This window comes from Contarinia nasturtii, unplaced genomic scaffold (genome assembly GCF_009176525.2).
Source record: "Contarinia nasturtii isolate CC-2019 unplaced genomic scaffold, AAFC_CNas_1.1 Cnas_scaffold_2678, whole genome shotgun sequence".
Lineage (NCBI taxonomy): Eukaryota > Metazoa > Arthropoda > Insecta > Diptera > Cecidomyiidae > Contarinia > Contarinia nasturtii.
Window position 1 is genome coordinate 1,438,836 of NW_022199997.1, and position 12,346 is coordinate 1,451,181.

The 12,346-nt window shown below is 33.2% G+C and overlaps 1 protein-coding gene across 3 annotated transcripts; it reads right to left on the reverse strand.

Annotated features, from left to right (window-relative positions):
- Nucleotides 1-1,531: 1,531 nt before the first annotated feature.
- Nucleotides 1,532-10,594, reverse strand: LOC116348890 (serine-rich adhesin for platelets-like). 3 transcript variants are annotated; one of them, XM_031780088.1, is made up of 39 exons: nucleotides 10,418-10,594; nucleotides 10,188-10,358; nucleotides 9,909-10,112; nucleotides 9,671-9,838; nucleotides 9,438-9,599; nucleotides 9,200-9,367; nucleotides 8,973-9,131; nucleotides 8,739-8,906; nucleotides 8,483-8,671; nucleotides 7,787-7,834; nucleotides 7,700-7,714; nucleotides 7,590-7,619; nucleotides 7,480-7,521; nucleotides 7,273-7,290; nucleotides 7,163-7,198; nucleotides 7,001-7,090; nucleotides 6,806-6,874; nucleotides 6,601-6,666; nucleotides 4,640-4,768; nucleotides 4,482-4,499; nucleotides 4,384-4,419; nucleotides 4,247-4,303; nucleotides 4,148-4,183; nucleotides 3,956-4,063; nucleotides 3,759-3,842; nucleotides 3,676-3,693; nucleotides 3,574-3,609; nucleotides 3,402-3,491; nucleotides 3,275-3,337; nucleotides 3,152-3,169; nucleotides 3,056-3,091; nucleotides 2,887-2,994; nucleotides 2,730-2,792; nucleotides 2,613-2,666; nucleotides 2,422-2,502; nucleotides 2,313-2,344; nucleotides 1,947-2,013; nucleotides 1,739-1,870; nucleotides 1,532-1,666 (listed from the first exon to the last, which is right to left on the reverse strand). In XM_031780088.1, the coding sequence occupies exons 1-39, from the start codon at nucleotides 10,506-10,508 to the stop codon at nucleotides 1,662-1,664; spliced, it is 3,165 nt and encodes a 1,054-aa protein (XP_031635948.1). In that variant the 5' UTR covers nucleotides 10,509-10,594; the 3' UTR covers nucleotides 1,532-1,661. The 3 variants fall into 3 exon arrangements, with proteins under 3 accessions (XP_031635948.1, XP_031635950.1, XP_031635949.1); XM_031780090.1 differs by lacking the exon at nucleotides 8,973-9,131; XM_031780089.1 differs by lacking the exon at nucleotides 3,056-3,091.
- Between the last annotated feature and the right edge of the window lie 1,752 nt (nucleotides 10,595-12,346).

A 12,346-nucleotide genomic window follows, 5' to 3' on the forward strand; every position in this document is an offset into this window, starting at 1 on the left:
ACATCATGTTAATTTCTTTGTTTACTTGCAAAATCTCTTCTTGTAATGAACAAAATGTCTACTATAGTAAAAATATATTTTTAAGTTAAATTCAATTGGAGACAAATCATTTACCACACAGAGAAAAAAAATTTGGTAAATGTAAAGGGTAATTTGTAAGTTTAATATTACTTTACCAAATTACCGTACGAATTCTACCATTTTGTCATATTTTCAAAACAAACGACACGAACAAATTAAATTTACCCCAGCATAATATTACATTTACCAATTGCCGCGTAGCAGTCAAATCATACCTAACGTCGACATATCATCGACTGTGTTATTAAATTCTTCGTATTGAATTCGACGATTTTGATTTCACTTTTATCGACGATTTCTGTATTATTCATAAACAAATTATTAAAATTTGCCAATCCCAATTCTGATTTGATCTCTTCGCTTTTATTTTTTTGCGGACAAAAGTTCACGCGATTAGACATGTTGTAGGTTGTGAACAATACGATGATATGTCGACGTTAGGTATGTTTTGACTGCTACGCGGCAATTGGTAAATGTAATATTATGCTGGGGTAAATTTAATTTGTTCGTGTCGTTTGTTTTGAAAATATGACAAAATGGTAGAATTCGTACGGTAATTTGGTAAAGTAATATTAAACTTACAAATTACCCTTTACATTTACCAAATTTTTTCTCTCTGTGCACGATAGTCATATTTTTACTGTAAATATAAATAAATAGATAAATTTTACATAAATGAAATAAACAAACGCACATACCCCCTTCTCTGAGACAATTTTTAACGATTTTTTTAATAACCTCTTTGTTTTAATTTGGACTCATCATGAGCATTCCAGCGGAAAATGAGAGTAGGAAAGAAAATGAAGACTACCAGAATGAATTGAAAGAAGAAATTGAGAAATTTAGACAAGAAATGAAAGAAAATGAGAAATTTAGTAGAGAAATGAAACAAAAATTGGATGTCTTATAAATATATAATTGTTAAATCTAAAAAATAAGAAATAAAGTCCTTTATAAACACTGTATTTGAGTCATTGTATTTGGTAATTCTGATTTGTTACTAAATTCCAAAAATCTGTTGAATATTAAAGATTTGAAGAGAAAATCAGACAGACTTTTATTCATTTAGATAATTAGTTATGTCTCTATATATTTGAAATGGTGAACAGAGAAATACCCAGTGAAATCAATCTAAAATATAAGTTTTTGGTCTGCAAACAATTACATTTGAATCGTATTCACCGTGATTATATCAACTGGCATTTCATCTAACAATAATCAATTGACATTTTACAAATGTTAGATTTGTGGTAAAATTGTTGTAAACTTACTTACCTACTGTTGTTCGTCGCTATCCGGATTTCAATTTTGTTCAATTTATGACTTGAAGTGTTTTTAACTTAAAATAAAATCATTAGAAGAGTAACATTTCAATAAGCCAAATTACTCTTGTTTATTTAAATGTTAATATCGCATATACTGCTTTTTTATAAAGATATTAATGATAACATTTTTGGGGGATTTTCAGATGCAAGAATTAGATTTAATTTGATATAACAAGATTTATTTAGTATTACAAATAGTAATCAATGGAATTATCGGTGCCGTATTTCAGTGTGTCCAACTTTACATTATTGTAATTATGCTATGTGAAAAGTGGAAGGATTTAACATAATTATTTTTTACAATCAATATTTTAATCATTGTTTATAGGTACCAAATCTAACAGAGCGGCGTCTTCTGCAACTTGATGAAGCGAATGAACTAGCGAAAGAGCTCGCACCTCCGCCCGATGATGAGCTTGCAGATGAAGATGAACTGGCACTTGAACCACCTCCCGACGATTTGGCTAAACACAATAAAAACCTCGTGTTAGTTGTGTACTTCAAATAGGAACTGACAATAATTAAAATTCTGAAAATTACCTGTTGACACAGCATACGCACTTGATTTTCCATTTCCACAGCTGTTTGCAGTTGAACTAGATGATGCCTGTTGTTACGTTATTACAATGAACGTATTAAAAAATAATTTTTGATTTTCATTGTTAGAAATGATATTTATTTTGTCTTAAACACCGGAAAACGAATGTATGCCAGCGTGACTAATTTATTTCATAATTGTTTTTTCATGTATGTGCGATTTAAATTTATTCTGAAACGATTGAGGTCTTACAAATCGTGAGGTTTCATGGAATGATGCAGCAATATCGATTATCCATATAAAATCAGTGCATAATATACACACATAACAGGAGCTTTATTCGAAACATTTCAATATGATATGATTACCTTGGAACTAGCTGCACCAAATCCTATGGATCCTAAACCATTTTGTAACAGACAATTTACTTTTAATACTTACAAACAATAATTGTTCTACATTCAAATGAACATGTACCTGATGAAGCAGTTGATTTTGCTGTTGCAAAGGCGGCTGCGTTGCTATTCCCCTTTGACTTGGCGCACGATGTGGCTTCAGCTAAACCAATAAAGCGATAATAAAAAAAAATCACAGTTGATTCAAAAGTAAAAAGCATTTTCCCTTCTTCTCGCGTAATATCAAAATGAAATTGAAGAAGAATCTTCTACCTTTTGCTGTTGCTCCACTATGTGCGGAAGAAAGACCAGTCGTAAGGGCCTCGGCTAGATTGATCACGTTTATTGATAAATCTTCTTCTTTATGATTTTTGTAATGGTAAAACTTACCATATGTTTTCGAACCAGCAGCACAACCACCACTTTGTGATTGAGCAGAAGAGGTGGCTTGAGCTGAAAAACATAACACTCAGATTTAATAACAACCAACAAAATTATAACATTCAACACAATTGTTTATATTGTCTTATAAATTGATATATCTTACCCACGGCTTTTCCACTTGCTTTGGCTGAGGCAAATGCACTAGCGGCAGCTTGTGCTCTGGCAGATGTGGAAGCAAAACTGTTAGCACCAGCGCCACATTTGCAGTCTCCTTTAAATATTATTATGCAATGAGGTAAACATTTAGTGAGTCGATTTGAATTTGCCTATACCTTTTCCAATTCCACAAATTCCACATTTGGATTCAGCTTTTAACAGAATTTGGAAAGTTATCATTTTTAAAATACGCTTACTCGACTATTCTATACCTTTGGCTGTGGCAGCGGCTAATTTTAAAAAATAAACGAGAAATGATTTAAGTAAAAAATAAAAAAATAAAGAAATATTGTTTATTGCATTTTTTTAAATCTAATTTTATAAGTGAAACTAACCGTATGTTTTGGAATCAGCTGCGCAAGCACCACTTTGCGATTGGGATTGGGAAGCGGCATTGGCTGAAAAACAGTTACAATTGGTTTTATGTTACTCTTCCTACTTTGGCCTGTAAAGTTGATTTACCTCCTGCATGTCCATTTACAATCGTTGTAGCCATCGAAGTTGCAGCTGCATGTGCTTTTGCAGAGGTATCAGCACCACATTTACATCCTCCTTCAAACATTTAGAAACATAATGCAATGAAATTAAATGATCGATAGGTACATTTAAGTTTATTTTGGTAAGCTCCAAATACCTTTTTGAACCCCACAAGCTCCACATGTGGCTTCGGCTTTTAGTATAGTAACAATAAAATATGAATATTTAAAAACATCCCGAATTGTCGATCATATCATACCTTTGGCTGCAGCAGCAGCTAAATAAACGACGAAAAATATAAATTGAACACAATTTATGATTCGATTAATGAATAGAACTTACCACTGGCTATACCAACACTATGTGCTGAAGAAATTCCAGATGTACTACTTTGTGACTGTGATTGAGCAGATGAAGCGACGTTAACTGAAAAAAAAAATCTATTAATTCACAGGTTTATAGTTCTCAATAAACACTTTAGCTACAGTTTTTATCACGAAATTTTCATAAGTTTTTGAAAAGTCTGATATTCAAATCACCTCCTGCTTGTCCACTTCCTCTGGCCCCAGCAGAAGCAGTAGCTGCCGCTTGCGCTTTGGCGGCGGTGGAGATGAAGCTGTTAGCGCCAACACCACATTTACAATTCCCTTTTAAAACATTATTCAACAAGACGAATTCAATGCAATGAATCTGTTTAGTTTGGTAAACATAATTGTCTTTTTTCCTATTACCTTTTTCAATACCACAAGTGCCACATTTAGCTTCAGCTTTAAATAGAACCAACACGATTAATATATTTGAAATGCAGTAAATAATCATCTAATATTTACCCTTGGATTTAGCAGTGGCCATCGATTGACCTGAACTTCCACCACATTTGCAGTCTCCTTTGAATATGGAAAAATATTATTGAGCAACATGGAAATCATTTGTAAATTGATGAAAATTTAATTTTTTGATCACATACCTTTCCCGACTCCACAAGCTCCACATTTGGCTTCAGCTTACAAAAGAAATTAAGTTAGATTTTCGTCTACTTTATGATATTTATTTCAGAGCTATTACCTTTGGCCACAGCAGCAGCTAATAATTAGACAAAGAAAAATAATTTAAATGAAATAATTCAATTATTCGTCTTATTAATATTTAAATTTAATGAACGGCTTCGAACGAACAATTTATTTACTAGAATTTTTTTATTTGATTGCTGTAAAATAACTTACCATTAGCAGTGGCACCACCACCATGTCCAGACGAGAGTCCAGAGGCCGTGGTGAGTGCGGAAGCAGCAGATTGTGCCTTAGCAGTGGTGGAAGTGAAGGTTTTAGCACCAGCGCCACATTTGCAGTATCCTGTGAACATCCCAAAACATTATTATAGAATGAAGTAATAAAATTAAACTATTAAGTAACCTTTGAATTATTTATATGTCAATTACAAAATAGTGAGTCTTATACTCGCTATCAATCAATCCAGTTGTATTTCTCAATACTTAACAATTTTGCGACAAGTTTAAAGAACCACAGCAATTTTTACACATTTCAAAATGTCCAAAAACTCAAGTGGTGAACCTCCAAATAATGAATCACTCATTAAGTTTCTCGCAACTTAATTGGAAAAACAAGAACGCCGAGCTGAAGAACGTCTTACTCAAAACCAGGATACTATTGTTCAATTACTTAATCAATTTGGAGAAGCATGAAGTCAAAATCAAATGAAATTTTTAGTCGAATCATTATCAAAATCCATTATTGAACTCAATTTCGATATTGAAGCTGATTCAACATTTGAAAATTGGTTTAATAGATACAATGATCTATTCATCAATGATGCCAAAAATTTGGACGACAACGCGAAAGTGCGCCTACTTTTACGAAAAATGAGTACTCAAGTCCATAATATATTAATTATATTTTGCCAAAAAATATGTCAGATCATTCGTTTGATGAAACCATCAAAAATTTAACAAACATTTTCGGTCGACAAGAATCATTATTCAACATTCGTTTTAAGTGTTTCAAACCGGTAAAACAGATGATATGAGCAACTTATCATACATGGGCCAAGACAATAAAGCTTGTGAAAAAGGAGCGAGTACGACGTTTCCCCCTTTGCTAAGCGAAATTAATCCGATATACGGCGCTGATGTAAATGTCACTCTATGTCATTCCACAATGATACATTTTTTGGCTTGACAATATATAAGCTCTTCATTCAACATGCATAATTTTTGAACGGTCGAGTAAAAAAAAGAAACATATCATAAAATATTCTTCTTACGTTTATCATAAAAATTCTCTATATTTTAAATTTATTTGTTTAAAAATAACAATAATTTCATAATTAATTGAACAAGAATCTAATGTAAAAAGTAATACCAATGCGACACCCACCGTTAAAATAGAAAAGGAAACTTATTTGGAATTGTAACATTTTGGTCCGCCATAACAGCATCTTCGTTTTGCTTCTCTGTGATTGGTCAAGTAAAACGAAGATGCTGTCATGGCGGACCAAAATGCTACAATGGAGACCACTAAGTTTCTTTTTGCATTTTTACGGTAGGTGTCGCATTGTCATTAGTCATTACTATTTACATTGGATTCTTATTTAATCGATGAAACATTTTTTGTTGAAATTATTGTAATTTATAAACAAATTAATTTTTTTATAAAAAAAAAATTTTAATAAATTTTTTAATGAAAAATGTTAGAAAAATATTTTATGACATATTTTTTTCAACGATTCACTTTGAATGTGTATGAATAGAAGCCAAAAAAGTATTATTGTGAAATGACAGAGTGACATTTACATCAGCGCCGTATATCGAATTAATTTCGCTTGGCATAGGGGGAAATATTTTGACAGATAGTACTCGATCCTTTAAACTTAATGAAATGACTTCAGATCAATTCAAATGTTTGATTTACACCAGTGGCATCAAGACAAAATTTGACGTGGACGTAAGGACAAAGCTTTTATCAAAACTTGAAACAGACCATGAGAAAATAACTCCACAAAGTAGTGCTGATGAATATGACCGATTAATCAATTTGAAGTAATAAAATAAACTTAGGTTTAAACTAAGTGTCTAAAGCTGTGGATAACTAAGTGAATTGAAGTAATTATGAAATAGGTCGAATTAACTATGTCCTTACAAAAAAAAATATAGTCTTCGTAATCATACCTTTTCCAACTCCACAATTTCCACATTTTGACTCAGCTTTGGCTGTGGCAGCGGCAGAGGCAGCGGCTAGTTTAAAAAAATAAACAAGAAATAATACAATGATGATTTAAGTAAATTTTGGTCCCTTTTTTCATTTCACACTTTGATCAGACGAAATATTGTTTAAAATTGTTTTTAAAAAAAGAATTTTATTAGTAGAACTGACCGTATGTTTTGGAACCAGCTGCGCAAGCACCACATTGCGATTGAGATTGTGCCAAGGAAGCGGCATTAGCTGAAAAATAGTCGAAATTGGTTCTGAATGTTACTCTTTCTATTAGTGGCTTGAATAATGAATATAGCAAACATTTCAATCGAAAGAAACTTAAAGGAATCAATAAAAATCATAAAGTTGATTTACCCGCTGCATGTCCACTTCCACTGGCCGTAGCAGTCGCAGTTGCAGCCGCATGTGCTTTTGCAGACGTATCGATACCACATTTACATCCTCCTTAAAATATTTACAAATTTAATACGATTAAATGATCGATAAGTTAAGTTTAATTTTGTAAACCATGCATACCTTTTGCAACTCCACAAGCTCCACATTTGGCTTCAGCTTTTAATAGAATTAATAAGATTAAGATATGTTATAAATAGGAACTGTTTCATACTTTTTAGCTTTTTTCATACCTTTGGCTGTAGAAATGGCTAAATAAACGAAATAGAACATTATGTATTAATTTTATTATTATTTGAAATTTACAAATGCAAGAAGACGATGAAATCGAAACGAGAATTAAATAGGCGGTGCTGATCTAACATATTAGGATAAATTGCCAAAAATAAGCAATTTATGTAAAGAATCAACTGAACGTATGCTCTCAACACTTTCATTACCGCTACATGATCCTTGCACTCCTGCGCTACATTTGCAGTCTCCTTAAATTGAATAGTATCGATTTTAAAATTCTGTTGAGTATTAGTTCATTATATTCACTTTGTGATACCTTTGCCATTTCGACATGTTGTACATTTTGCTTGAAATTATTCATCAACAGAAGAAATTTATAAAAACAATCATTGGGGATTGTGCCATCTTGTATTTATATATATTTACCAGTGGCTATTGCAGCTAAAATACAAGATAAAATTATCTTTAAAATTTGTTGTTCTGTTGACACATGTACAATTATTTATTCCATACCTGCTTTTGCACTTCCACTGCTACTTGCACTGGCTTTTGCGCTAGCGCCTGCAAAAGATGTGACATGAAAAAAATGTATGCGAAGCTAAAGTAAAATATATTCCAGAAAATTTATTGATGAAACGATTGTAATAAATGTAGCATTTAATCAAAGAAGGTTGTAGATCAAAGCGAAAATCAATATTTTTACAATACATTTCGTTTTTATTTTTATTTTGTGATTTTTGTGGAGTATTGATCAGTCATTATAATGAGATATTTTCAGCCGGATGAATCAGCTCAGCCGGATATCGTTAGGAGCTAAAATGTAGTGAAAACAATAAAAGTGATTGTTATAGTGATTGTAGCAATGTAAGTGTAATTATAACCATAACAGTCACTTCTATTGTTTTCACTAAATTTCAGCTCCTGACGATATCTGGCTGAGCTGATTCATCTGGCTGAAAATATAATGTCTGATATTGATCATCATTATAATGTCTGATATTGATCTAAAACAATTTGATAATGCCATCCATGTTTATTTTTACCAATCATTACAAAGATCTTATTCAACTGGACGGAATAAATTACTTGCTGAGACAATGGCATTGCGTGAAGCGTGAGCGGAAGATGCAGCAGCGGCTCTAGCATCGGTGCATGAACCAACCGATTTACTGTTTGCCATTGCTTGTGCCTTTGTTTCAACATTTTTACCTGATCCAATGATTCCATGACCAGCGCTGCAAGAGTGTTCCAAACTATTTGCACCTCCGACGACCTCATGTCCACCAGCCATCACATGTGACGCATCCAACGAAGATGATCCTGCTTTTGAGGATGACGATGATTGAGACGAACTTGAACTTTTACTTGCTGCGGCCGCTTGCATTGCACCACCGTTAACTGATCACATAAAGAACACCAAATTATCAACTCCAACATTATTTGGCAACGAAAAAACCAACTGTACCGCATTCATTTCCAACAACATGACCAGAATTCAATCCGATGACTTCATGTTCTCTGCCAGCCATGATATGTGAAGCATCAAATGAAGATGACTCGGATTTACTAGATGACGAATGGGAGGCACTTTTGCTTGAAGATGCCATTTGCATTGCACCACTAGCACCATTTACTGATCACACAAATATTAACGTAAACTCATTTGGATGCAAATATCTAAAAAGCAATTATAACATACCACAGTTACTTCCACCAATGTTACCAACGCCTAAACCGACGATATGTTCACCGCCCGCCATCATATGTGAAGCATCAAATGAAGATGATTCGGATTTACTAGATGATGATTGAGATGCGCTTTTGCTTACCATTTGCATCGCTCCGCTAGCACCATTTGCTGTGCATACAAATAAAATACACAAAAATTTACTTCCACGATCCCATTTTATGCTAAAATAGAAATACCGAATTCACTTTCTCCAACATGACCACCACTCAATCCGACAATTGCATGTTCTCCGCCAGCCATCATATGTGAAGCGTCGAATGAAGATGATTCGGATTTACTAGATGATGAATGAGATGCACTTTTGCTTGATGATGCCATTTGTATCGCATTACTAGCACCATTAACTGATTATACAAAAAAAAAAACACAAAAAATAAACTTCAACACTATATTCGGATTGTAAATTAAGTGTACCGCATTCACCAATATGACCAGAATTTAATCCGAACAATTGGTGTTCGCCGCCAGCTATCATATGTGAAGCATCAAATGAGCTTGATTCCGATTTCGAGAATGACGACTGAGACGAACTTAAACTTTTGCTTCCAGAAGCCATTTTGATCGCACCACCACTTACTAATCATACCAAAGAATATCGAAAATACATGTTTCACTTTAAAAATTAAAAAAAAAACAGGCAATTATACCCAAATCACTTTCACCAATATGGCCAGAATCTAATCCAATGATTTCATGTTCACCGCCAGGCATCATTTCTGAAACACCAAATGATGCTGATTCAGATTTTGAGGACGAAGAATGAGATGAACTTGAACTCTTGCTTGCAGAAGCCATTTTCATTGCACCGACACTCACTAAATTATTAACAAAGAATTCCGAGCCAATTAATTTCAACACAAAAATCATACAACGGCAATATCATACTGAAATCATTTCCATCCGCATGCCCCGCAGCGAATGAGAGACCCAAACTTCTTGGGCTTGCCAATAATCCTTCGTGTTTAGATTCACCACATGCCTTCATTTCTGAAGCACCGAATGATGACGATTCAGATTTCGAGGACGAATGGGATGAACTTAATCTTTTGCTTCCGGATGCCATTTGCATCAAATCGTCACCGTCGTTTACTAATCGAACGAAGAATATTTGCAAAATATATTCATTTCAATCACTGAAACCTGAAAATGAAGAATCAACTATACCAAAATCAATTCCGCTGCCAGCATGACCGGCTGCAAAACTATGGGCCAAACTTTTTGCGGATTTAGATGATGACGACGACGACGATGAAGACGATGAGGATTTTTTCATTTTTTTAACGACTCCAAAAGATCCTGTATTACCATAGTTACCATAATTAAAACTGGGCATACCTAAAAATAAGACTGTTGAACTTTGTTCCATTTTTCATGATATGCAATATATGCAATACCTCCAAAATTTGGAAGCGACGAAAAACCAAAGTCAAAACTTGCATTGCAAGCCACACATAATATTAAAGCTAATAATAAAATAAACTTCATTTTTTCAATTTTCAATTTATTGCACTAACAATTCATTAACACCCCGAATCGATTTCAAAGAAAACTTTGTTAAGAGCTTCTCGGTGCTCTCAATACTGTTTACCAATTTACATTGAAAATTGCAACTTTTATATCAACCCATGGAATTTGATATTGACTTCAATTTGTAAAATTACCTGTTGGTAGCTCTTTTTAGAGCATTTTTTAAATCATTAGACGATCTTTTTTACAACTATTAATACCTATTGTGACCAATTAATTTCAGAGCATCTGTATCATTGAATAAATACGTCAATTGTCGACTAATATTCCACATGTTCCTCATTTAATTGATTTTTCAGGCTCAAAATATCTAAAGCATTCAAATAGAAATTGGCTTAGAAAACAAGGTAAAACAGATGTGTGTGGTTTCATAAGGTGTCAAACACAAACGCACGTCATTGCAAACAATTCAATTAATTATTGCTGTTTATCAATTTTTATTTATTAAAAAGCGTTTAAGACACATTTCAAATATTTTACAATTTATGCGATTGCAACAGCCGTGAATGTGAGCAATGCCAATTGTATTTGCATGTAGCAAAGGGTATGTTTTATAGATAACAGCCATGAAGAGTATTCAGGTAGAGTGATTCAGGTAACTAAATACTTGAAATTGGATATATGCAAAGGTCATTTTACTTTTCCGCACACATAGTGTAAGGTGAAAAGTATTGTAATCGGTCAACATTTTGAAAACTTCAGAAACATGTTTTCTGGACGTTTCTGAGGTCAGAGAACCCGAATCAAGCCGTTTTGAGCATGGTTTTTGTTAATCTGTACGTCGTACGCAAAATTTGTTAGCAAGATTGCGCTCATCTTAGAATCTTAATTCAAAATCTGACTTTACAGGATGATTGGGGGTCGCGAGGAATAGAAATCATTAGATTTTGAGCGACTTTGGTTGATGGAAAAAAATTTCATGCCTGGAGTGATACCTAGGAAAAAGAGTCCAATTTTCGACTAAAAGTCATACTTAATGTAGACTTAAACACTCAAAAATATGTATTGGGGGTTTTTTTGGCACGAGAAAACCGAATCCGACGTTAGTTTTGAGATACAATCAATTTTTGATACAGTTTCCTTGAAAAAACCGTAAAAAAATTGAATTTTTGTATGGGAGCCATGCCTGTATGCTACCTTAATGACGTGAAACTTTGCACAGACTATTTTTTATACAAAAAATAACATTCTTAAAGTTTGAAGAGATTTCAATTAAAATTAAAGGTACCTCTCATACACAATTTTCAATTTTTGGCTCAAAAACAAATATTTTGTATGGGAGGTACTCTTAATTTTGGTTGAAATTTCTCCAAACCCTCCGAGTGTTATTTTTTGTAAAAAAATAACGTGTGCAAAGTTTCACACCATTAAGGTAGCATACAGACATGGCTCTCATACAAAACTCCAAATTTTTTGTGACTTTAGTAACGAAAAGTGTTTCAAAAATAATTTTTATGGCAAAATTAACGTCAGACATATTTTTTATAGTGTTTTGTTAGAAAATAGAATACTTTCAAATGTCGTACAAATGAGATCATCATGAAAGTGTGAAAAATCTTTCCTTGGCTACTTCTGCTATTAAATCAAAGAATATTTAGTTGCCAAAGTTGAAACATATTTTGGTCTCGAACTTTACGCCGCTTGAAGGGCTTGAAAAATCGAACAAATATTATTTTGAACTGGCTTAATAAAATACGCAACTACCACCGTGCGGAAAAGTTCGTCTTACTCCCGTAAGACTCTTTATTTATTCTAAGATCATTGATTTGAATGAAGAAACATTTTCCGTTGAAATT

What these genes read in the sequence shown, in the direction of transcription:
- LOC116348890 (XM_031780088.1), bottom strand. Translation starts at nt 10,508, where the DNA reads ATGAAGTTTATTTTATTATTAGCTTTAATATTATGTGTGGCTTGCAAT. An exon ending in TGTTGGAGAAAGTGAATTCG is followed by an intron (nt 9,132 to 9,199) that starts GTATTTCTATTT and finishes TTGTATGCACAG; the next exon opens with CAAATGGTGCTAGCGGAGCG. An exon ending in TGTTGTTGGAAATGAATGCG is followed by an intron (nt 8,672 to 8,738) that starts GTACAGTTGGTT and finishes TTATGTGATCAG; the next exon opens with TTAACGGTGGTGCAATGCAA.